General features: G+C 32.9%; 1 protein-coding gene across 3 annotated transcripts in view; it reads left to right on the forward strand.

The window, feature by feature from the left end:
* Window positions 1-25,709, forward strand: part of LRBA (LPS responsive beige-like anchor protein) — a gene marked incomplete at both ends in the record, with an annotated part of 477,161 nt that overhangs the window by 155,430 nt on the left and 296,022 nt on the right. For all 3 annotated transcript variants that reach the window (XM_084246225.1, XM_084246226.1, XM_084246227.1), the window contains one exon: window positions 14,253-14,361. In XM_084246225.1, the coding sequence (XP_084102351.1) occupies window positions 14,253-14,361 (109 nt within the window). The remainder of the gene's footprint in view (window positions 1-14,252; window positions 14,362-25,709) is intronic.

Below are 25,709 nucleotides of genomic sequence, written 5' to 3' on the forward strand. Positions count from 1 at the left end.
GTAAATGGCATTCTATACACAATTACTGTTTTGGAATGTTTCTTCAGTGTTCTGGCCAGTGCTAGGAGACTCACTTTATCACTGCAGAAATGATTTGAACTGGGAATATAGCCTCTTTTGTTTATGTTTCAAAAAATGTAACAAAGGGTCTTGATAACTTTGTTTGATATTACATACCACTAAAATTCTTAACTCAGTAAATAATGATAGGTGCTCACAAACAAGTATTGCAAACAAAATAAACCTGTAATTATAATGCTTTATGCTAATTTCTGTCCTAGAAGTATTTGATTACAGGTTATTAAGGAAGGATTGAGAAAAAAAGAGAAAGGTTTCATAATTTAGTATGGGAAAATTAGGCAAAATTTCCTCAGGGACCATGATTGTTGAGATGTATTTTCAAGGATGTGTAGGATTATTCATCTAGACATTAGAAAATTGGGGATTATGGATAAATTGGGGGATGTGTGTGAAAGGCAATCTAAATACAGGGAATGGAATATTTGAATAATTTGTAATGTGGGAAGAGGTGTGTGTGTATGTGTATGATATTCACATGTGTGTGTTTAGTTGTATTAGAATTATAGAATTGGGCATCTGGATCATAAAATAACTAAGCTAGCATATTGGAATTTTTATCTGAAGACACCAGGAAGCCATTGTTATTTGGGTTTTGTAATGATACCTGGCAGAAATGTTTAGGATAGATCGAAGAAAAAAAAAAGAGCAGTAGCAAGGCTATTGCGGTGATCCATATGAGAAACATCTAAATTGTAGTTTGGAGTCTATTAAGTGATATGCAGTCAATGAATATTTCTCACTAAGCGGATGACTAATTTTTGTTTTATCTTTAGCAAAAATTTCAGTACGTTTATTCATTAAAAAAAAAAGCAAACCCAAATCCAAAAACGAATAGCTAAAAACCTCTTAGTTGAATTTCCATCCTGGAAGTGTTGGATGTTTTTTGACATTTATATATAGAAAAGGAGGTGGGGAGATCTGAGGCATCTCGGATGGGTGGGGGAAGGGTGAGATAAAGGGGTGAGCGTAATGGACTATGGCGTAGGACCATGGGTGCTTTGGTGATAGAAGATCGATAATGACCACACCTGAGAGTAGAGATCCTATGCTGTCAAAAAATTAATAAAGTTGTAAAACAGTGGCACTTCATTAAAAAAAAAAAATTCTGGAGCCCATGCAACTAAAAAAAAGGAAAAAGAGATGGCAAGAATTGATCAAATTTATATTTGTTTTGTATAATGTGATTAACAGGGTTAATCAGGTTAAGCAAAAAATCTGATTCAGATTTTCTATAATTTATAGAACTTGTTTACAGAAAATTCTTACTCATTTTAAATGAAAATTTGCTATAAAAGTTGATTTTGATTAGTGTAGGTTTCACTAAATATAAATATCCTTAATTATGTATGCTCTTGTTACATGTAATAGGTAAGGCTATTTGCAAGTACATCCTCTTCTATGAGCTTCCATTTCCTTATTTATTTGTTCAGTCATTGTTTATTACTATGTGTTGTGAATTGTCCTTAATGCTGGGGCTATAGCAATAAACAAAACAATCATTTTTCATGAGTCTTACATATAGTCATTGATGCCTTTGATGTTTTATTGTTTGTGTATAGGAAAATAGTTGACTTTTATATAGTAATCTTGTATCCTACAAACTTGGTATAATTCCTTATTTGTTCTAGCATTTTTTGTTGTTGATTCTTTCAGGTTTCCCACATACAGTTATGTCACTTGTGAACTAATATAGTTTTATGTCTTGCTTTTCCATTTCTGTCTTTTATTTCATTTTTTTAAAAAGATTTATTTATGCATACAAGAGCTGGGGTACAGGCCAGAGGTGCAGGGGCTGAGAGGATTCACCAGAGACAGAGTGGGGAGCAGAACAGGCAGACTGACTGAAATACACTGCTGAGGGGAGCAGCAGGTGAGACAGGAGAGGTCTGCTGCGCCATGTGTGTTGCTCCCTGGCGGGCTGGGGATCAAACTTGTGCTGCAGAGGCTGTGGTTTGCTTCATAGTGCGTTACTTAACCCCTTGTGCCACCAGGGAGGCCCCATTTTCTTAATTCTTTAGCTAGAACTTTTGGTATGAGTTTGAAAAGGAGCTGTAAGAGGGAAAATCCTTGTTTTGTACCTGCTGTTAGGAAGGTAGTATTTCAAGTTGTTTACCATTGAGTATGCTACTTGCTACAGGTTTTTCGGTGAATATTCTTTATAATGTTGAGAAATTTCCCTTCTGTTTTCAATTTTATGAGAATTTTTTTGATCATGGATTTTAGATTTTGTGTAGTGCATTTTTTCCTCTGTTGATGTGATCGTGTGATTTTTATTTTTAGTTTGTTGATGTGATGGATTATATTAATTGGTTTTATGATATTTCTTCAGCTTTTTTGCTACTGGGATAATTCTTTCTTGGTTGTGGTATATAATTTTTTAAATGATTGTTTAATTAAATTTTGTTTGTTGATTGTTAAAAGCTACGTGCTTGGACTTAATTGCAGAATTTGTTGAAGCGTGGTTCTGTTAATGTTGGTGTTAAACTTTAAGAATTCTTTGGTTTTTTTTTTGGTTGGCTTTTTAGGGGTCACCTGTCTTTCTCTACATCTTCAAAGTGAGCCAATTATTGACCAGAAATCTTGGTGAAAGCTTTGACCATGCTAGTGAATCTATTATTTGATGAACACATTCAAATTTGAAACAGTTTTAATGTCTGTCCTTAGCTTTTCCCTACATCAGTCTTTTTCAAGCCTGCACTTTATGTACACTCAAAGGCCCAGAAAACCACAGACATGTGGAATCTTATTATCTCATATTTTACATTAAGGAATTTCTGTGTTTTATTAAGAAATGAATTCATGTTACTCTCAAATATCCTTTCCAGGAGGACTGATTGTTATTTTTTCTTATTGCAGAAACAATTGAATAACTTGTTTTTATATCAACTGTGATCATAAGTTTTAAAATCACCCCTTTCTGCTTTCTTACCTATGCTTACTTTATTTTCTGAGTTTGCTAGCTTCCTGTGGTCAGAACACATTCTCTCCTTCATTGTTTAGCCTATAGAAAGTACTTCGCCTTTGTCATTTAAATGAATGTTTATAATAAACAGTTGTGGAAATAATACTAACATTTGTTAGTGAAATATTGTAGGTGATATTTGAAATTTTGTATTATCTCTTTAGAAGGTAGAATATAGTTTAAAGGAACAATTTAGAGATTTTTTTTTTTTTTAACTTGGTGCATTTGGTTTCCCTTTCATAAATATTCACTACGTTGAGGTTAAATGAGTTTATGTAGGAATGGATGTATTTGTGAAGTAGTTTGGAATGTTCCGCTACTGGACTTAATCCCAGGGGCAAGAAGAATAAGTAATAAGGGATTTTCTTTCAACTGCAGAGACCAACCTTTTCTTTTTTTCTTGTTATGTAAGCCTGACCTGCCTTGACCTCATTTATGGAGTAGCTGCTATAAATTTGGTCCTTGATTAATGTTTTATTAGTGTAAATAACATGAAGACCTTTACAGACTGAGACTACAGCATAAGGTTTATCAGACTTGATGGGTATCATTAGCAAATCAATTACTTAGGTCAGACATAAGTAATTGTTGTTCAGTAGAAATCTTTCTCTTACCTGTTAAATTTATAAGATGCCTTCTTTATAAATACATTGTTTTGATAGTATTTAATTCAATTATTGATATTTTTCATGTAAACATACCATTTTAAGTATTTTTTTTTCCCTAGGAATAAAGTAATGAGTAATCACTGACATTACCTAAGGGTATTTCTTTAACAGATTTTACCAAAAGAAAATATATATGCTTATCATGAAATGTTCAAATTTAAAAAATTAAATTTCTACATTTTGTGAACAAGAACATTATTACAGAATCATGAATTTTGTTCATGGATGTTTCATGATACATTGAATCATATCATCAGCATCATCTCTGTTTACTTTTCAAATATGCAAGTAATTGATATAAAAGAGTTTCATTCTTTCTGAAAGGTATAACTTTCTTTTAGGAAATTGGTGATGCTGTGACACCCCATAAATAGGAAATAGTAAAGTCAGTTATCACCTTGCCTTTTTCCTTCTTACAAAGTCTAAGGGTTCAGTGTTACAATAAGTTCAAATGTGGCAGGCCACATTGTTGTGTTTATCTGACTTCGTTTTATCTATGTTCTTTGTTTTGTTTTCTATTGTTTTCCCTTTCACCTTAGAATAATTTTTAACTGAACATTTATCTAATTAAACTAATTCCAATAGAACTATTGTTTATATTTTTAAATTAAATTTTTGTTATATCAGTGGGTTTTGAAAGTTTTTTCATTTCAAAAGGTGCTTAGGATTTTATATTTTATTGTCTTACTCCAATTATTCTTGTTTGTATTGAATTTCTTCTTAAAAAATCTAGTGTCTCAATATTGTAATTTTGCAAGCAGAAATATATAATGCTTCTAGGTCGTCTTTTTTCTTCCTGCCAGTCATCCATCCAAAAATATCCAACAGATATTTTCAGAGCATTTTAAGTTTCTGATGTTGTTCTAGGCAGCCGTGATCAAGGCAGCTGCTCCATAAGACATTACTGAGTCTTATAATTTGACTTGCTTCACTTGTGTTAGCAGAAACAATGCATTGGATAAATATTGGTCATCTTGCACATTTTATTAATTAGGTCATCTGTTTTTTTCTTCTTATTTGCTGCAATTCTGTACAAGTAATGTGCATTTCCTTTAAGTAAACTATAGCTTAAAATGTCAGGATATGCTATGGAGTTTCTTAACTTCCTTGTTATGTATTTTCTAAAGTTCTTTCCTCATTTATATTTTAAATTAAGAAATAAAGATGATTCCAATGACTGATTAAAGTTTGTGAAGTTTTGATGACAAAAAAGCAGGGAAGTAGAATACTAATTTAAAGGCATTTGTGTATAAATTCTTATCTTGAATTTCATAGTTTACTAAATACAGAAATAATTATAAAATATCCTATAATTGCAATTAATTTACTAAAAATATTTTGAAAACTTCTACAGTCTCCCAGGATTTTACTCAAATAGTACTATTTTGACTCTCTTCTTTCCCACCACCTTTGAAAAGCAAAGATAGGATGGATTATCCCATAAACTGCTTGATTATCCTCTGAAGATAAGTGGTACCTTCCTTACGATAGCAATAACTCAGATTTGTATATGAATATGTAAATAGCCTTCATAAAAGACATAATGTTTCCAGTACTAAAACACTTGTCTGTTTCTTCAAAATTCAACTGCTTAGGTTGTGCTTCTGCTTTCTGATCATTTAGCAATGCCAGTGTTCTACTTTTTTCTGTACATACCTGTATTATTAGTAAATGTCTGTATTATGAGTGAGTAGAAGAGTGAATTAGAAGGGAAGGTAGAGAGAGAAGGAACAAGGGCATAAGAGATGGCAAAACACACTTCACTTAATTCTTACCCCCTTGTCTATTATTTAGGTTAATTTTTGATAAAACACCAAAGATATTTGTTGCACTTAAGTAACTTTTGTGTGTTTAAGGTTTTATCTGAATTAACCAAAATCTGAATTAAGGTAGTTTGTCTCTTGAAAACTGGAGTGTTTCTATAAGAGGCATATGCTTTCTTGTTAAATATTAAAAATTATATATGTAGTGAAACACTTCAAAGAAAAACTTCAGTTGAATATTTAAGTTGATATGGCCATCACTTCATTGTCACAAAGACTTGTTGAGAAGAGACTTCCATCTCTATTTGTTCTATCCCTGAACTGAATTGATAAAGAAGTTTGTGTGGGTTGTTTAGAAAGAGTAGGTGTTATTCTTTTCTGTAAAAGATTAGACTGTTTAAAGCATGTTTATTATCTTGTAAAGGTTTAATGGTTTATCAGGAGGGCTGGGATTTTCTTCTCTCAGTTAAGATAAACGTATTTTTTTCTTCATGTTTCATGTGTTTTGGTTTAATACAGTTATTCCCAATTTTCACTTTCAATCACCTACCTTTATCATGATTTATAATTCTTTCTTCTTCTCAAGGGATTTTGTATTTTGAAGCTTGTTTGGGAAACTTTATGTGGTTTTTCTATTTCCATTATTTTTGTATTTGTTACTACTTAGGCTTATTTTGTGTGTCATACAATGGTAAACATTAAAATTGTGCTTTTTATCATTAACAGTATTAAATTGCACTGGATTTTATGGCTTTAGGTACTTGGCAGTGTAGGATTTGTTATTTTTTTTTAGTAAGACCAAAATATTTAACTCTCGGATAAAGGTGATACGAATTAAATGTGCCTATAGAATATACTTATGTACCTGTGTATGTTTGCTTAAACTAAAGCAGTTTATAGAGAAATGTAATGACTATATAAAGTAAAAGTGAGTATGGAAAAAGGGAAAGCAAATTACTGGTGGAAGAAAAGGAAAGAAAACTAAATACTGATAGAGTTAAATGAAAATAAAATTAAGAGTCCTTCACTTCATTTGTTCAGATAATTTATGCATGCCAGTTTTTTTTACTAGTTTGGTTCTGAGCTTTGGGGATTCCTCAATGGATAGAGTAGACACTGTCAGTCCCATACAGTGTATTTTTTTTTTTTTAAGTTGAGATATGATTAGCTTATATTAGTTTCAAATTTTTCCAAAATGATTCTCTATTTGTATATACTGTGAAATGATCATCAGTGTAAGTCTGTTTTCTACATAGTGAATTTTAATTGTCATAAAAATAAATTGAAAGTTTATGTGAGAAGGTTATAAGTGCAATGGAGAATATTAAAATGGGGGCGGGGAGAACAAGGAACAGTGTTGGGGCAGAGGATGTTTATCTTTGAATAAAGGTGATCAGAGTGGAATCTAAAAGGATCAATTCCTAGGAAATGTTAGTCACAGTAAAGAGACAAAGACAGTTATAGTAAAATAGAAAATGAGAGTTATTTTGTAACAGAAATCACAAATTGGGGGGTACACACTATTTCCCTCATTGTTTTTCCTTCTTTCTCTCGCTCTGTGCAAAATCTTCAAAATAATTTTTTTCTTGGTTCCAAGAATTTTTTCCATCTAGACCATGCCTTCTTTTTGGTCTTTCTGCTTCCATCCTTGCCTTTATACTACCATGAGTTACTGTTTTAAAATATTCAACTAAGGGTTATAGTGCAAAATAAGTTTGGAAAAATAGGTTGATGCAGACTGTGACATTAAGATACATATGAAGTTAACATGTCACTGAGTACTTGTGTTTTCAGGAAGAAATAATTTTCTGTTATTTACCATTTCCATTACTGGTTTTAGTCAAGTGTATGAATGCTCTGTTGTGCTTTGATAAAGATATTGTCTTCCAAAAATGGATGCACCTGTACCCTGGACTAGTTCTAAACTGAGAAAAATCTAGATTGGTCTTAGATATGAGTGAAGCCTGTTAAAGAATTTTTATAACTTTGTTTAAAAATATTCTTTTGTTGATCATCAGTCTGTACTTTATAAGTTTTCAGGTTTGTGCATCCTATGACATTAGACCTTTGTGTATCTTATAGAACGTTGTGAGAGCTTTGCTTCCGAATGGACTAGAGAGATATCAGTTTAGGATTTTTTGCAATTTCAAATTATTGAATATGCCATGTATATGTGTGAGGTGGAGAGAGGGAGAGAGATGTGAGCAGGAAGTTAGATACATGGAGAATTATAGGCATTGTAAAGTTAAAGTCTCTGTTAATAAATGAAGATGAATTCTGTGAAAGGAGGTTTTAGTGCTTCAGATATTACTGCAGGGAGACTTTGTAAGCAAATTTTTCCTCTCAGATTTGATTTATATATATTTTTTTTTAATTCTAAAGAAATTGCAGTGATAGAAGTATAGCTAATTAGGGGCATTGCTCCTTTATGCTCAGTTGTTAGGGTGCAAAAGATTGGTAACTTTCCTTTCCTATTAGGGGTGAAGATGTTTAGTAAAGAAAATCTGACAGTTGCTGGTAATGGGGGTCACAGAAAGCCCAGGAAACAGCCGTAATATTGGAAAACTCTTGGTGAAAATGTGTGTATGTGCTTACCCAAGGTCTAGACTAGTATAATCAGATGTGGACAATGGGCTGTAATGTAGTTATGGGAGATGGTTGTCATCATTACTGTTATTTATTGAACCTCTAGTGTGAATCTCTTCTAGCTGGTCACTTGATAGGGCTGTTTGTTTCCTAAAGCTGACACAAGCATTTTTTTTCTCCTTGCACTGTAGGTATAAATTATACATAGTTTTTCTTCTTAATATTAAAATATGTGAATTATTTTGTGCTTTGCATTTAGAAATTTAATCTATAGTAAACCTAGTATTTTGAGACTACTTATCATAATTAAAACTTTATCTCTGTATTTTTGGAAAGAATAGTTTGCACAACTATTTGATAAAGTGGCAGTTGCTAAATAATGTATAATATGTATATTTAGGAAATATAAATATGGTCCCATAAAAAAATCAAAGTATTTATTTAGATGTTACATGTAAATTAATTTGAAGTCATTTTTATATTATCCATAATGAAGGAAATTCACATTGGTATATCTAACTTGAATAAATGGGAGTTATGAAAGGTATCCTTCCTTTGGAGGCAATATTAAATATTTTATATATCTCCTAATCAAATTTTTAATACTTGTTTAAATAAGGTTAGACAGCAATATTATTTATTTTCCAGTGAAAATATTTCAAACTTAAATTTATGATAAAGTTATGTGTCACCAGAAAACTGTAGTTTTGCTTTTAATTACTCAGATAAATGTAGATACTTTTGAATATTTATTTTGAACAGTTGCCACAAACTATTTATCAAACATTGATTGCGTATAGCCTATCTGAACAGTATGTCTTGGGTGCTATGATTGATTAGAAAAGGGGAATAAGTAAAGGCAGTTCTCCATTGTTTCCCTTAGAAGTTGTGCATGTCTACATTGCCATCCTGCCAACGCTAATACTGAGAATAGCTTTTTGACAGCAGCCAAAGTAGTTGGCAAGAGGTAGTCTCTCATTGTGGTTGTAATTTGCATTTCCCTAATCATTAGTGATATTGAGCTTCTTTTTCTGTGCTTCTTGGTCAGTTGTTTCTTTTTCTTTCTTTTTTTTTTAAGATTTATTTATTTATGCATACAAGAACTGGGGCACAGGCCAGAGACATGGAGTGGGGGTGAGAGGACTCACCAGAGACAGAATGGGGAGCAGAACAGGCAGACTGATGAAATACACTGCTGAGGGGAGCAGCGCGCGAGACAGGAGAGTTCTGCCCCACCATGTGGGCCTCTCCCTGGCCGGCTGGGATCAAACTCATGCTGCAGAAGCTGTGCACTGCCTCATAGTGCGATGCTCAACCCCTTGCACCACCAGGGAGGCCCCTTGGTCAGTTGTTTCTTTGAGAAACTATTCAGTACTTTGCCCAGTTTGGAATCTTTTTTTTTTTTTTTTGAGTTGTAAGTTCTTTTTATATTCTGGTATTAACTCCTTATCAGGTATGTGATTTGCAAATATTATTTCCCACTCTGTGGATTGCCATTTTACTTTGTTGGTAAAATCTTTTGATGCACAGTAATTTAAAATTTTGATGTATTTCAATTTATATGTTTCCTGTGTTCCCGGTCCTATATCCAAGAAATCATTACCAAATCAAAGGTCATGAAGCTTTTCCCTTATTTGTCTTTTCAGGTTTTATAGTTGTATGTATTATATTTAGGTTTTTAATCCATTTTGAGTTAATTTTTATATATGGTGTAACTAGGTCCAATTTATTCTTTGCATTGAATATCTGGTTTCCCTTACACCATGAATTATGTTTTTAAAAGAATAAATTGTGATAGGATCAGTGTGTGAGTCAAAAATATAAGTAGATAAGTCAATGAAGATACTCCTGAAATATTTTAGTTTGTTGTTGAAGGTAGCTTAGGCTTAGATGATAGCAGTTTTGGTGGAGATACATAGACATACTGAAGAGTTAGAGCAGCAGAACTTGCTTTTATGAATTGGTTCTGGAGATGAGGAAAAGATTAATCAGATTAATCCTAGGGTTTATGTTAGTGGTCTTAGGTGCTCTTATTAGAGTAGAAAAAAAATGAGGTAGGGGTAGGGGGTGAGTTATTGTCAGTGGGTAGGTAGACGTAAGAGCTCTATTTTTGAAGTGTTGGATATGGATAACCGTTTGTGTATCCAAGTGAAAATTTCAGTTGGGCAGTTGACTGTGGGAACTAAGAGAGTAGGGTTTGTGATATAAACTTGTGAATCTGAAGCACTTTGTAAAATTTAAAGACCACAGCATGGAAGATATCATTTAGATAGAGGAAAGGACATAGAGCTGAGCTCTGGAACACTACAAAATTAAGGAAGTAAGCTGTAGCAAAGAGAAATGGTGAAGAAACAACCACTAGATAGGAAGAAAACCTGTAACTTTCTGTAGTGTTATGGAACCCATAGTTATCTTACTATTTGCATTTAGTCCTAACTAGTCCCCTGTCAGGTGATCCTCTCACACATGGTGGCTTACTTTTTCAAGGTTGGCAGCAGAATCTATTAAGTTAAGTCAGAGCCTTCTAGTGTAATACATTATGGGAGTGACTATTCTATCACTTTTACTTTGAAAAAACAACCTAATTATGTAATGACAATCCTATCATCTTTACCAGATTTTATTTGCTAGAAGCAAGTCCCAGAGTAGACCCATATTGAACTCAGTGTGATGGGATCATATAAAATGTGGATTCCTTGGAGGTCATGTTGGAATGTATCTACCACAGCCCTTTTATAAGAGTTTAAAAGAAATGACCTTAGTATATTTTCTTTCTCTTTAACTAAAAATAAATTTTGTTTCCAATTTAGCCTAGTCTTATAGCATATAGGTGTTGAATAGATATTTGGCAGTGATTCAAAAAACAGGGCATCGTAGACAAAAATGTTAACGATCAGAGTAAGTACACAGCAGACTTATTAATTCATTTATAATGTGGATGAAATGATTAGGCTATGATTTTTAGGATACTGTGAAATAGAGAACATAAGTTAATTTTAGAAATATTATAGAAGGAGTACTAACAGCATTTGTTGATTGATTAGGAGCCTGGAGGAAGCTGGTAGAGAAGAGGGAAGAGACTAGAATAAATTTGAGGTTGCTTGTTTGGGGGCTGGGAGGATGGTGTGTCATTGACTAATCAATTCAATGAATGTTTGAGTGCTGTGAGGCAATATATTGATGTTAAATTCACAGTGTGGTTTTTGGTCTCTAGAGAGAAAGTAAGAAGCACAAACCAGTATTTTATATCTGTGCTTACAAAGCCCTTGCTTTCTGTATTTGTGCAAGCATAGGAAGTTATTCATTAGCAGGTTTAAAGTTGCACTAGGGATTGTTTTTATCTGATGCCTGAATGTGTATTGTTTAATAGCATTTGAAATGCCCTAATGCTGGGACCCTAAAATCATTTATAAGTCATTGTTTGGACATAAATGGAGATAATGAGGAGGGTCTGTCAGATATGGACTCAAAGTATGCTGTGAAATTAATAGAGCTGTAGAGAAACTGTTAGAACAGTAGAAAACCACTATTTTCTTTGAGGATTTTGTTTTCCTTTCATTTAATTATTGATTGTTATAAAATCTCAAGAAAGGAGAAATACAAGGGGGAGTTGTTAAGTAAATATTTTAGACACTGTCTCTACTACTCTACTTATTGATTATGATGCAAAAATAGCCAGTTGATAACAGTTGAACAGGTATGAAACAAAAACAGGGCTCCACAAGCCATCATTTGTAATCTTGCTCTAGATAATTGGCAATTTTGTCTATTTTCTTTCATATTTTTCTTAAATTCATATTGTACATGTTTTCCAATTTTCTTTTCCTACCTAATAATGTGAAAAATAGTCTTCCAATTCAGAATAATCTCATTGTATATTTTGTTTCTGACAGTATTTTTTATAAGAAACTTTTTGTGAACTTAGGTCTACCTGCATTTCTCTCTGCACTTTTTAGAAACATGTTCATGTTGTACCTTACTAGTAATGTGATAATTGCTTTTTATCAAAGTCTATCATATTTTTATACTTTTGACAAAATATTACCACAAAGAGATGCAAGTACCCCAGTGGAATCAGTGTATTTCTGGTATAGATATGTCATTGTTGACGACTGTGGGTCTAAGTTTGTTGTCTCACCACTTTTGCTGTCAATCTAAAAAATAACCTTAGCCTCGCCCAACTTGTATTTCCAGTTCCTTTTAAAGAAGTGAGTTTAGGCCTCCCTGGTGGTGCAAGGGGTTAAGTCTCAGCACTATGAAGTCATCAGCAGCCACTGGGGCACAGGCTTGATCCCCAGCAAGGGAGCTAGCCCACTTGGCATAGCAGACCTCTCCTGTCTCCTGCTGCTCCCCTTAGCATGTATTTCAGTGGATTTGCCTCTTTTGCTCCTTACTCTGTCTGTGGTAAATTCTCTCATCCCTGCATCTCTGCCCTACACCCCAGCTCTTGTATGCTTAAATAAATAAAATAAATCTTTAAAAAAAGGTGAGTATAGCTCTATACATAACAAACATGTCCATTTATATGAAATGAATCATTCTGTTGGTATTCATGGTAGATAAGTGAATGATGTTTTGAAAAAACTCGTCAGAATGAGTCAATGGTTTATATATCCAAGGTGTTTTGTTTTGTTGTAAGGTTTAGAACTTTGTGATTAATAGTAATGCTCCATATGAATCATCTGGAGTGGTTTTGAGTGACCCCAAAGTTAGCCATCTGTTCTTGACTTCCACATGGTAGAGGTTTTCTTTTTTACACAAGTTGGTTGCTTTTTTTTGAAGGCATGTCCTTACCTTATGTTTTCTCCCATATTTCTTTTTTTCCTTGACAATTTTACGATGACATGAGTAGGTGTGGTTTTCTTTTATTTTCCATAAAGTTTGCAGTACTTCAAAGGATGACTCAAATTTTACCCCCAGTTTTCAAAAAATGTTGGCCATTGTGATGTCAGATGTTACTGTTTACTTATTTTTGTCTACTCTCTTTAGTCCAAATATATTCGCATGGGACCTTTTTACTATTTACTATTTTCTGTTATTTAGTAAACTTACCATTATTTTTCTTACCATGCTTCTGTTTGTTGGTACATTGATCTAGCTGTTCTTAATTTCATTTTTATTTTGTGCAGTTGTTCTCGTTTCAGTAGTTCTAGTTTCCATTCTAATTGAAGCTCAATTCTATTAAATGCATTTTCATGAATCATAACTACATGTATTTCAGTGTTCAGGTATGTGACTTTACTGTCTTGACATTCTGCAGTTGGCATCTATCTAGTTTTCATTCATTTGGTGTTGTCTCTTCTTATGTCTCTTAATTGTCAATTGCATGTTGGCAATTGCATTTCAAAGTTACTGGGTTAAATTTAAGTCCCTAGAGGATATCTTCCTCCAGAAAGGATTTCATTCTGATTTCTGATTAACAGATGCTAATTATGTTAATTTAAGACTGAGTATGCCCTATTTCCAACTTGTTTATTTTTAGTGTGTAGCATTTCTGAGGTTTTATGAAAATCTGGGGTTTCACTGTGCCCATCCTGTTTTTCTTCCCCTCCCTACCCTATGAAATTAAAAAAATTTTATCTAGTTTTTTGGCTGCCAGTTAATCTAAATTCAATCACCACAATGTTATTTGAGGGTCTGTTTTAGTGTTTTTGAGGTCTATTTAATGTATTCTAGGGTATACCTGGTTCATTCCATTAACTTGGATAATCTAATAGGACTGCTCCCTCTTGGCGAGTCATAAAATTCAGTTTGTTTCTCTACCTCTCTAACACTGGTAATGGCTAGCTCTGCTTAGCTTTTCTGTTCCCACTTGTGAATAGCAAATGCTTTAACAGAAAAAATCATGTTGAATGTCATCTGTGTGCTTTCTTCTCCAGGGAACTTGGCTCCTTAAATTGTGGCTACCTTGGAAACTCCCAATACCTTTAAAAAGATTAAACACAAATTTAATCCAGCATTTTTAGTTGCTTTTGTTGGTCACCTAACCTGATAAAAGCTAATCAGCTGTTGCCAGAATGATAATGTTTTGCTGTTATATTTAGTGTGAATAATGGTAGTTCATTGGGTGTGATGTCAAAATAAACACTCCTCCTTCAGATAGCAAAATATATGCCACATTTGAACAGTGGATAATCATATAGTTTGGGTGTGTGCATATGTATTTATTTGACAATATTCATCTCTTTATAGGTTGCTTAGCCAAACAATGAAGGATCATCTAGTAAGAGTAGCAAATGAAGCTGAATTTATCCTGAGCAGGCAGAGAGCAGAGGATATTCACAGACATGCGGAATTTGAGGTAGGTTTAACATATGAGTACTTACCATTATATTTAAATGGTATTTACGGGAAATTGTATAGGTCAGTACCACCACAGCAAATATATATTACCAAAAAATTTAAAATCTGTGAGAAAATCATGGGGCTTTCTGGGAAAATAATTCAAGTCTCTGTAGTCCTCTGGTCTCAACTCCACTTATTTACAACTTTGTCCTAGCAGCTTCTGTGTTTGGCTGACCTGATCTTAACCTTGTGATCTGGGTCTTAACTCTGATAGTTTTCCAATATTGTAAATTAGGGAAGGACTTTTTCCTTCTCTGAACAGGCAGAGCTGGTTAATTGGCAATGAAAACCCCTACGATAGAGATAAGCTCTTCTAGGTTTCCAGAGAGAAGCTGGAAACGATGGTTTCTTTGCCCTTGTGGTTTGGGGGCACACTCATAGTTGTAGTGGAGGAAATGAGAGAGCATATAGGTTTCTTTTTGGATCCACACATGGGACCAAGTGCAAATTCACCCTGAGATTACTGCTTATCTCAGACATGCCACTGAACATGTGAATTCATAGAAGATGTTAAAGGAGTAGTACCTGTATATTAACCAAAATTCACCTTGGGTGAAGCAGAAAATTTGCTAAGAACATTTGTTACAAATGGGAAAAAATTAAAAAGCAGCATTTAGGTTCTTCATGTTAAGACTAGATAATTCAAATGTTGCCAGTATTTTCTGGTACATGAAAAAAGATGAAAACTTCTGCAGTACATTTTATGCAGCTGTCATGACATGAAAAAGATAATGGAAGAATTAAATTGTAGAAATGGAAATTCATTTAATATGGGAATGAAGCTAAAACTTTAACCAACATAATTCAACATTTTTTTAAAGCTTCATTTATGTATGTATGTATGTATGTATGTATGCATGTATGTATGCATGTATTTATTTTTGGGCCTCCCTGGTGGTGCAGGCAGTTGTGTGCCACACTGTGAAGCTGTCTGCAGCCTCTGCAGTGCGGATTCAATCCCTGGCCGTCTGGCAAGAATCCACATGGCTCTGCAGACCTTCTCCTCCCTCCCCCTCCCCCCTTCAGCAGTGTTCTGCCTGTTCTGTTCCCAGCTCTGTCTCTGGTGAATCCGCTCACCCTCCCATGCATCTGTCCTGTACCCTGGTTCTTGTATAAATGGATAAATCTTTAAAAAATAATAAAGTTTTATTTTTTTATTTATGCATACAAGAACTGGGGTATAGGCTGGAAGTACAAGGGGCGAGAGGATTCACCAGAGACAGAGTAGGGAGCAGAACAGGAGATCTACTGAAATATGCTGCTGAGGGTAGCTGGGGATGAGGAGACTGGAGAGGTCTGCTGCATCCTGTTGGTTAGCTGCCTGGCCAGGGGGTGGGGTGAAACTCATGCTGGCAGTGGCTGAATATAGCTTAATAGTGCTAAGACTTTAACCCCTGAGCCACCAGGGAGGCCAATAATCCAGCATTATAATGAAAGACTTTTATATTGTGATCACTTACAGTATATTCAGGAATCCAACCATGGTATAATATTAAGATAGCTACCTATAAAGTAAATTATATTAACAAATTAAAAATAGAAAAATTATATGAAGATATGAATATGTGTAGGAAGAAATTGATAAATTTCAGCAACCTAGTAAAACTAAAAAGGTGTGTATAAGAAAAAAATCTGAATATCATAAAGACTATTTGCTAACATCATTTTAAATGGTTAAAATAATTTTACCTAGAGTTACTAAGAGACTTTGGTGCAAGATAAATTTGCAAAAAAATAAAATAAAACTTTTATTTGATTATGAAATACCAGTCAGCTAAGAATGGAAGTTAGAAACATGGTCTGTTTAAATACAAAGTAATGATTTTGTTCCACTTCTCTAATAAAAGCATAGATACTATTTGGAACAAATCTGTACATTTTAATTACTACAAAAGCAAACTATAAGCTAATAGGGTGTTATTACATCCTAGATAGCATATCTTGCTCTTTGTGTGTGTTTGAGTGTGTGTGTGTGACAGTGAGAAGAGAGAGGGAATCACGTCTGTTTGGAAATAGTTTGAAACTCACAAGAATGTTACAAAATACAAGCATTTCTGTTCATCGTTATCCTGGATTCTGTGATTGTTGAAGTTTTATTACATGTGCTTCTTCCTCTCTTTGTTTTTCTGAGAGTGAGTTAAAGTCATAATACCCTTTTTTTCTCTGATTACTTCAGTAAAAATTTCCTAACCTGTTCTGTATCTTAATGTTAGTTATCAAAATAAGGATGTTAACTTTGGTATGCTATTATTTTATCTCTATACCTTATTCATATTTTCCAGCTTATCTCCCTAATGTTCTTTATAGACAAGAAAATTTTAATGTGACAAAATGTTAGTTTTTCTCAAATTAAAGTGTAAATTCAGTATAATAGCCTTTAGCATACCATTTCACTAGAATAACAATGGAGTTTATAGAAATTCAAATTTCCTCTTTAAAAAAATCCAAATATTAAAAGTTTCTAAAAAATTAATTTGAATATCTAAATGTGAAGTTAATAGGAGAAAAATAAGTGTTTAAATATAGTTTTAAGATAGATGAAAAAGTAATATTGAGAATATACTTGCCTCTTCAGATAATCAATAATAATTAAAACAGTACTATAAAGATAGCATATACAAAAAATATTCCCACTGGAGTAAGGATGTAGGATGAAAGATGATACAGTAATTATTTTAGGAAAATACTGGCAAACTCTAAGAGTGAAACTAAGTCATAAAAATATTTTGTAGTCATGAGAGGACACTTAGAAAGTATTAAAGTAAACCTCCTTGGGCCTCCCTGGTGGCGCAGCGGTTGAGCGCTGGGTTGCGAAGCTGCCCGCAGCCTCTGCAGCGCTGGTTCGATCTCCGGCTGCTCCCCGGCCACCGGAGGAGGGTCCCACATGGCGCGCAGACCTCCCCTGCCACCCGCTGCTCCCCTCAGCAGTGTACTTCGGTCCCTCTGCCTGCTCTGCTCCCCGCTCTGGTTCTGGTGAATTCTCTCACCCTCCCACCCTTCTGACTGTACCCAGTGCTTGCATAAATAAATAAATAAATAAATCTTAAAAAAAAAAAAAAAGAAAAAGAAAATGAAACTGAATTTAAAAAAAAAAAAAGTAAACCTCCTTAACTACTTATAACATGGAGCTGAAGAGTGATGCCATCGACAACATGGAGAGACAGAATGTGGAAAGACTGTTAAATGATTAATATGTTCATTAAATTACTAATACTTCTGAAATGATAAGAGAAAACAACACAATAGACACAGTGGATACATATCACAAATTCACAGAAGAATGTGATGAGTAACATGTATAATGATACAAGGAAATATAAATTAGTGAAATCATCATCTGCCACTTCTTTATCCTCAGATTGAGAATAGATGTAAAAAGTGATAACATGCACTGTTGAAGGAGATCGGGAAGATAAGGTCAACAGTGATACTCATATTTTTATGGAAAAGTACATTTTTAATCTTGGGAAGCCAGTGTGAGTCATATGTATTTAAATCAAAATTATATAGACACACACAACCATTCAACCAATTCTGTGGCAATATCAGTGCCTCTTAGAAACAAAGTAATAAAAACAAAAGTAGCCAAGATGGACATACAAAGCTCTTTATTTTAGCATTTTATGTAAATTTAAGAAAGTAAAAACAACTGAGGTGATGAATGTTAACAAATGTTTCTTTAACAAAAGACTTACTTTCTCAAAAAATGTCAATAATGTATGAAAAAGTTAAGAGGTTGATGGCTTCAGTTTTTAAAATAATTATTTTATTGAGATGTAACCAAAGTCCTATTATTCACTTATCTTAATTGTATATTTTCATTAATAATCTGCTAAGAAAGCTGAGGACATACTTCCTTTTCATTTTCTCCTTCACCTCTCAATTTTTAATGTTATGTTTAATTTTCATATGGTCTATGTATGTGACATTTATGTTTTATAATAAAAATTCTGCTAGTACTTGCATATTTATTACATGAAATGAATTCAGTTTTCCATCCCTCTTGTTATAACAATTTCTTTTAACTTAATTCTTAATTGATCAGCGCACATTGTTTGTTCCCTGGTAGGGGCCCATGTGTCAACTTGAAATTACTTCTGGTTTAAGAATATTTATACTATCTTTATACTCAGATTTCATTCTGTTGGATTTAATGTTCTTGGCAAATACCTGGTTGCTTTAGAACTTTGAGGTGTTGCTTCATTGTGTTCTATCTTTGAATGTTGCTTTCAGAGAAGTTTGAGGCCAGTCTGATGTTTTTCCTCAATTGATAATTTTCTTGTTGTATAACAGATTTTTTGATTGATCTATAAATTTTAATATCTTAATAGTAATATGGCTTAGTCTTGAACATTAACAAATTTTCCTGGAGCAATGTTTGTTCTAATTTGAAAATTCAGATATTTCCTGTATTTATTGGAAAATTATTTAAATTTTAGATTGTCTTTTCATTTTTTTCCTTTATTAGTGATCACTAATCTCATGTTTGATATGTGTGTGTTTGACTTTCATACCTATTAGTTATTTCTTACTTCACCTCTAGTGATTGGTAATTATGTTTTAGTGTTTTATTTTAACCCTGATATTTGTAATTTATTATATATATGATGTTTTGTTTTTCTTTTATTTAGGTTTTCCATGTCTCATATTTTTTTGGAAATTTTATTTTTTATGGTGGTTACCTTGGTTTATCACATTGTGGGTGATTCAGACGCATAAGATCACATCCCCTCAGGTGTTTGTCACCACACCAAACCCCCAGGGCATCCATACAAGCTCTCCATTATCGTCCATTGTGCCTGCTGTGTTTCCTCCCCTCTCAATTCCATAGTCAGGTTTCTAGGATTTGCTATTATTATGGTTTAATCTGACCCTTGGTTTTGTTTCTGTATATTCCAGATATAAATGAAACCATCTGGTTAATAGCTTTTGCTTTCTGACTTATTTCCCATAGCATTATCTGACCATTACATTCATATTGTCACAGTGGGCATGAGGTCATTATTTCATAGTTGTGTAGTATTCCATTGTGTGTACCTAGGACATTTTTTAAATTTGCACCTTTGTCTTAAGGCACTGAAGTTATTTCCATGATTTTGCTATTGTGAATAGAGTAGTAGTGAACATAGATTACATGCATCCTTTGAATAAGTGCTTTTGCAGTGTTTGGATCAGTACTTAGGAGTGAAATGGCTGGATCATGTGGTAGATCTATTTTCAGCTTAATAGCCTTACCTTTCACTTATTCTTTAATATGCTGTCCTGTCTGATTTGTTATGGAGAAGTTACTTTGTTATAAACTCTAGGCTGAGATTAAAATTCATTCTTATTTGAATGTTTTGTGATCTTGGTGGTGGAAGGTATATATGTTGTTGTGTGTATGAATGAGGGAATGAGGAAAAAGAAAACATGTAGTCGGAAAAAGGAAAATTAATTCTAAAATACCTGTCTTACTTGAGAGATTAAAATAAAATGTTTTGCGCCAAAACCCCCTCTGTCCATCCTCTCTCTCTCTCTTTCTGTCGCTCTCTCATATATATAATATATATAATATATATATTTGCCAATCAGATGAGGGGTGATGGTGACAACAGTGACTAATTGGGTGTGATTATTTATGTTGTGTTGGGAACTAATATGGGTGTTTCATGAATTTGGTGATAATGTTATTGTCTCTCACCGTGTAAATGAAGTAACAATTTTAAGAAGAATTAACTCAGTTACAGCTGGATTCAGATCTAGGTGATTTATCTTTTAATCTCTAATCCATGAATTTGGTTCAAATTTTATTAGATTTCTGTAGAATATATGAAGAGGATTTATCCTGGCTTATACAGCAGCTTTGTTTTAAGTCATTTAACTTTATGTTTTATCTAGTACAGATTTTCATTTTAATCTTTCCACCTTGTTAGCTCTATAATATTTTACAGTAACACAAACATATTAAAGCATATTATAATATTTAAAGACAGAAAAATTCCAAAAAAATTATTACCTAAATTTTTGGTAGAAAAAATAAATATCTTTTGTTCTACATGGGAGTCAACTTTAATAGGGGAATCATATATATTTTTATATTTAATAGTCTTTTATTGTCATACAAAAAGAATTACCCATTGTTTACATCACAAAACTCTGAAGCATGCTCATGTTTAATATATTTCTAACTATATTGCTCTTGAATCTTAAGTAATACTTTACAAGATGAAGCATATTTTTTCTGGACACCTTGTCATTTAAAGGTTATCTGTTCAACCTTGAATTCATACTGGGCATTCTTTAATAATCTGAACTTTATCTACTGCTAGTTACTTCCTTTGCAAAAAAGACACGTTGTCATATTTTTAAATGCTGTTTGTGGTTGTAAAGTAGCTGATTTGTTTCATTTATTATCAAGGGATTGATGATGTGAAGTACACATCTCTTTAGTTCATTGCATGATCGTCACTGGAGTGACATGTCCTTGACATCTGCTTTTGACTGATATAGATGTTTTTAGACTGTCATGAGATCATTGATTAGGTGTATATTGTTTACTTTTAGTTTTGACTCTTACAGTTGTAAGCAGAATGTTTATTAAAATAACTAAATTGTGCAGAACATTGGACCTTGTCTCTAACATTGAACCTGGCTTGCATAATGTGTGTGGATTTACACAATTTGTGATAATTACTTTGTTTCAGAAACTTACCTATTATAGTTTTGGTTTGTTTAAACTAATGTTATATGTGTAAAGTATATGATCATGATTGTCAAATAATAATTTCGTTTTTAGGAATCTGTGAGTTAAAATTAACTTCAGTAAGAATTTCTTATATTTTCTAACTGATACTCTTTTGAATTTCATCTACTGTGGAGTAGAACTCCTAATGTCAATGAATGTGCCATATGAACTATTCAAAATATAAGTCTTTTTTATGAGCTAAGAACCACGACAACCCTTAGTTTTATTAATTTGTCAGTTCTTCACATATAGATATGACTTTGAGGTACATTTTTATACCTCCATGTGTACACACCCTCCATGGAAACTCCCATCCAATATCCTATCCTATTCCCTTCCTTCTCCTTGATTAATTCTTACAATAGCAATGTATATCTTTTTCTTTGATATGAAGAATTCAAGTATTTTATCACTTTAGCAAATAATATTTTTCAAAAAGTGAACTTTTTTTTGCCAATTAACTATGTAAGAACTTTTAAATTAACATATACTTCTATAACACCACTTGTTTATCTAAGCTCTTAACAAGTGCAAAATAAATGTAACAGTCCTTTGTAGTAAATTTCGTGAACATCATCCCAATTTTTAAAATTTTGTGTATTTTTGCTTTTTTCTTATCTGTTTTTTCTAATTTGTAAAGTGTATATAATAAAACATTTGGAAACTCTTTCATGTTTTTGATATTTTAGTGTAAATTTAAATAAATGAAAGTATAAGAAACAGTATAATGAACACTCATCAACTTGATTTAACAACTTAAAATTTGGACAGTGTGTTTAAATTCTTTTTTACTTGTGCTTAAGTAAATTATAAATTTCATGACAATTGAACACTTAATGCTTTAACATGAATCTCCAAAACATTAGGATATTTTCCTATATAGTTATATCATTACCACTTGCAGAAATGAGTGAAAATAATTCATTAATGTCTTCTAATACCTAGTCTCTATTTAGATCCCCCCTATTTATTTAAAAATGTCATCATTAGCTTCATCTAACAATCATCCATTCAGGAATTACGTGTTACAGTTGTCTAAGTCTCTATGGTTTTGGACACAAAGGTTATAGAAAAGTTAAAAGTTAAAAAGTTAAAAGTTAAAAGTACAACAGAAGTTAAAAATGCAGATTTAATGAGAGATATTCCTCATGCCCTGTAATTCAGCAACTTTTTGAATACCAACTAGTACCACCATCAGCACAATTTTAGAATATTTTCATCACCTTAAAAAGAAACCCCTGTACCAATCACAGGTCACCCTAATTCCCCCACCCTTAGAAAACTATTAATTTACTTTCTATATAGATTTGTCTATTTTGGTCATTTTATATAATTGGAATCCTGGTGTCATACAGTCAGTATATGGTGTTTTGTGACTGACTTCTACTTAGCATGTTTCAAGGTTCATTCAGGTGATAGCTCTTCTGGTTGTGAAAACTGCTGTTCTTTTCTTAGAAAGGACAATTACATTCTAGAATTTTTCTTTTATATTTCTTTTCATCCTGTCATTGTTGCAATAGTTTCAGGTTTTTTTTGAAAATAATTTTCTATTGAAGTTACATTGAATTATGACATATTTTAGGTGTACATCATTGTAAATAAACAGCTGGACTATGAAACCGTAGAAATAATGCTGAATGTTAATAATATTTTTTAGGTTCTTTTATATAAATAAATACTAGCAGGGAGAATATTTTTTAGCTAATAACTAATTCTAAGTTTAGAATTCTAAGTTATGAGTATAGGTGATGTTAAATTTTGCATTATATATTAATGTCGTAAGGTATATAGATTAACCTTTTTATTGAAAATTTTTCAGAGTGAAGTCTTTGAACTTATTTATTGACCAGTTAATTGTTTTCGAATTCATTTGCACCTTTTGGGAATTACTATTTTTCTCTCCTTGTATTCATTTTATTTCCCTTTTTTCCTTGTTTAATTGAATGTTTAGACTCAGCTCCTTTTAAGTAGTGAAACAAGTGAAGATGTGAATATTATTCTGAATAGTGGTCTTAACCTGTTGTTTTGTGCATAACGTTTCATTTTTGTTATTTTATGAATAATCATTTTTTCCTATTTAATATTCAAAGGGTTTGTTGCATATTCTTTATTTAAATTTTGTTCTTAATTTATTGCATTTGAACAATAATTTCTAAGTTTAAAATTTATTCATGCTTTCCAATTTGCTTTATTTGATATTAAGCACTTATTCACAGACTTGTTTTATGTTAAATAAAATAGAAACATTCTGATCTAGTCATAGTAAAATTTGCAGTGGCAATTCTTAAAGACCTCAGAAAAACAATTTTCAGCCCTTTTTGGAAAGAACTAGATTGATAAACTAGACATGGACAAAGTACGCATTTGTAGGACCAAAATAAAAAAACATGAAAACTGAAAGAAAATTTTGAAAATTTTGGGTGATATATGAAACATTAATTTAAAAATATATAAAATGCATATTTTTAGAATATCTATCAAGGTTCTGATACATATATATATATATATATATATAAACAAGAGTTCCCCTTGTATTTATAGACTTATCTATGTATTAATATATATTCTAAGAGTTGAAATCACAAGTTGTAGAATAAATAAAATTTTTGTCAAATTTATTATGTAGAGACATGTAAAATTCTTCAACCATTGTTTTTAATAGAAAATGTTCATGGTTTAATTCACTTAGCCTCACCAGTGTTTTGATTCATCTTATAAAAGTGATCTGGCCTTTTTATGTTTCATATTCCATATAAATTAATAACCTTTTAAAGAATAGTAAATCTTTGTTTAAATATATTTTTAAATATTTTGTGGTTGGGCTAACGCTATAGTAGTTTATTCTTACACTATATATTTTGGGGGAGAATGCATAACATCCATGTATTCTTCAAATCTGTGTTTGTGATTATAATTGGATACTGCAAATTTCTTGATATTTTTACATGACTTCCTGCATTTTTGTAAATCTTTTTTAGCAGCCAGCTTCTCTGCATGATTTCTCTTCAGTAATTAAATTTAGCGTTTCCAGCTGCTGAAAAATTTGTTGGCATTTTCTGTTCATTTGTGTTTCCTCACGCGTAAAACATAGGGTATCCACGTAATTTTAATTCCTTGAAAGTGCCATTTTGTAGGCTAGATTTAGTAGTTAGTACAGTGAATAATTCACTTTGTTACTGAACATTAACTGATTCTAAAATACCAATTTTAAATTTTAATTTAAATATAAATTTGATATGTGTCAGATTTCACAATAGAGGGCAGTTCCTTAGTAAAATACAAGATCTTCAAGATGTTTTAGAAGAATCTTTTTTAAAATTTTGATTGAAGAAACACTGGCTTATGACACTGTATATGTGATTCAGAGGTGAAGTTGACACCTTTCTCAGAAGTCCATTGTCACATCACACCTACCAGCCTGGGCACCCAGAGTCTCTACCTTGGGCCATTTTGCGCCTCCTTCCCACCCACTTGGCTCCCTTCCCTACCTCCCCCACCCCACTGCTAGTATTCTCAGTTTTACAGTCAGACATCTAGGGTTTATTTTCAGTCTGGACCTTTGTTTCTTTCTCTATAATGCATATATATGGTGAGACCATCCAGTGTTTGTTTTTTTTTCCTGACTCATTTTGCTTAGCATAATCCCCTCAGGTGCCTTCTTTTATTATAGCAGAGTTGTTTTCCATTGTGTGTATATACTAAATCCTTTAAATCTACTCCTTTTTTTTAAATTTTTTTTTTATAGAGGCATGTTTTATTTATTTATTTGTTTGTTTGCTTGTTCGTTTATACATGCACTGGGTACAGTCAGAAGCGCGGGAGGGTGAGAGAATTCACCAGAGCCAGAGCAGGGAGCAGAACAGGCAGACAGACGGAGGACACTGCTGAGGGGAGCAGCAGGCGCGGCAGGAGAGGTCTGCACGCCATGTGGGACCCTTCTCTGCTGGCCGGGTAGCAGCCGGGGATCGAACTGGCGCCGCAGAGGCCGCGGGCAGCTTCGCAACCCAGTGCTCAACCGCTGCGCCACTGGGGAGGCCCTAAATCTACTCCTTTTAATCTACTTCCATAACTTGCTTTTTGTGAATAGAGCTGTATTAAACAATGGAAGTGTATATATTGTGTTTTTGTATTGTTTGGGTAGATACCTAGGAGTGGAATTGCTGTATTGTATGGTAGTTCTATTTTTAATATTTTGAGAAAGCTCCATACTGTTTTCCACAGGAACTAGACCAGTCTATATTCTTACCATCAGTGGATAGCATTTACTTTTGCTCCACACCCTTGCCAACACTTGTGTCTGGTATTTTGATGTGAGCCATTCTCACAGATGTGAAATTGTATGCCATTGTGGTTTTGATTTGGTTTTCCCTGATAGATAGTGATGATGAACATTTTATCATGTGCCCATTGTCTATCTGTATTTCTTCCTTGCAGAAGTGTTCATTTAGCTCTTGTGCCCATGGTTTGATTGGACATTTTGTTTGTTTTTCAGTTAAGAGTTCATGGAAAATCTTGGATATTACCCCCATGTCAGATGGGTGATGTTTAAATATATTCTTTCATTCAACTGATAGTCTTTT

Source organism: Talpa europaea, assembly GCF_964194135.1.
Source record: "Talpa europaea genome assembly, chromosome: 10".
Taxonomy (NCBI): domain Eukaryota; kingdom Metazoa; phylum Chordata; class Mammalia; order Eulipotyphla; family Talpidae; genus Talpa; species Talpa europaea.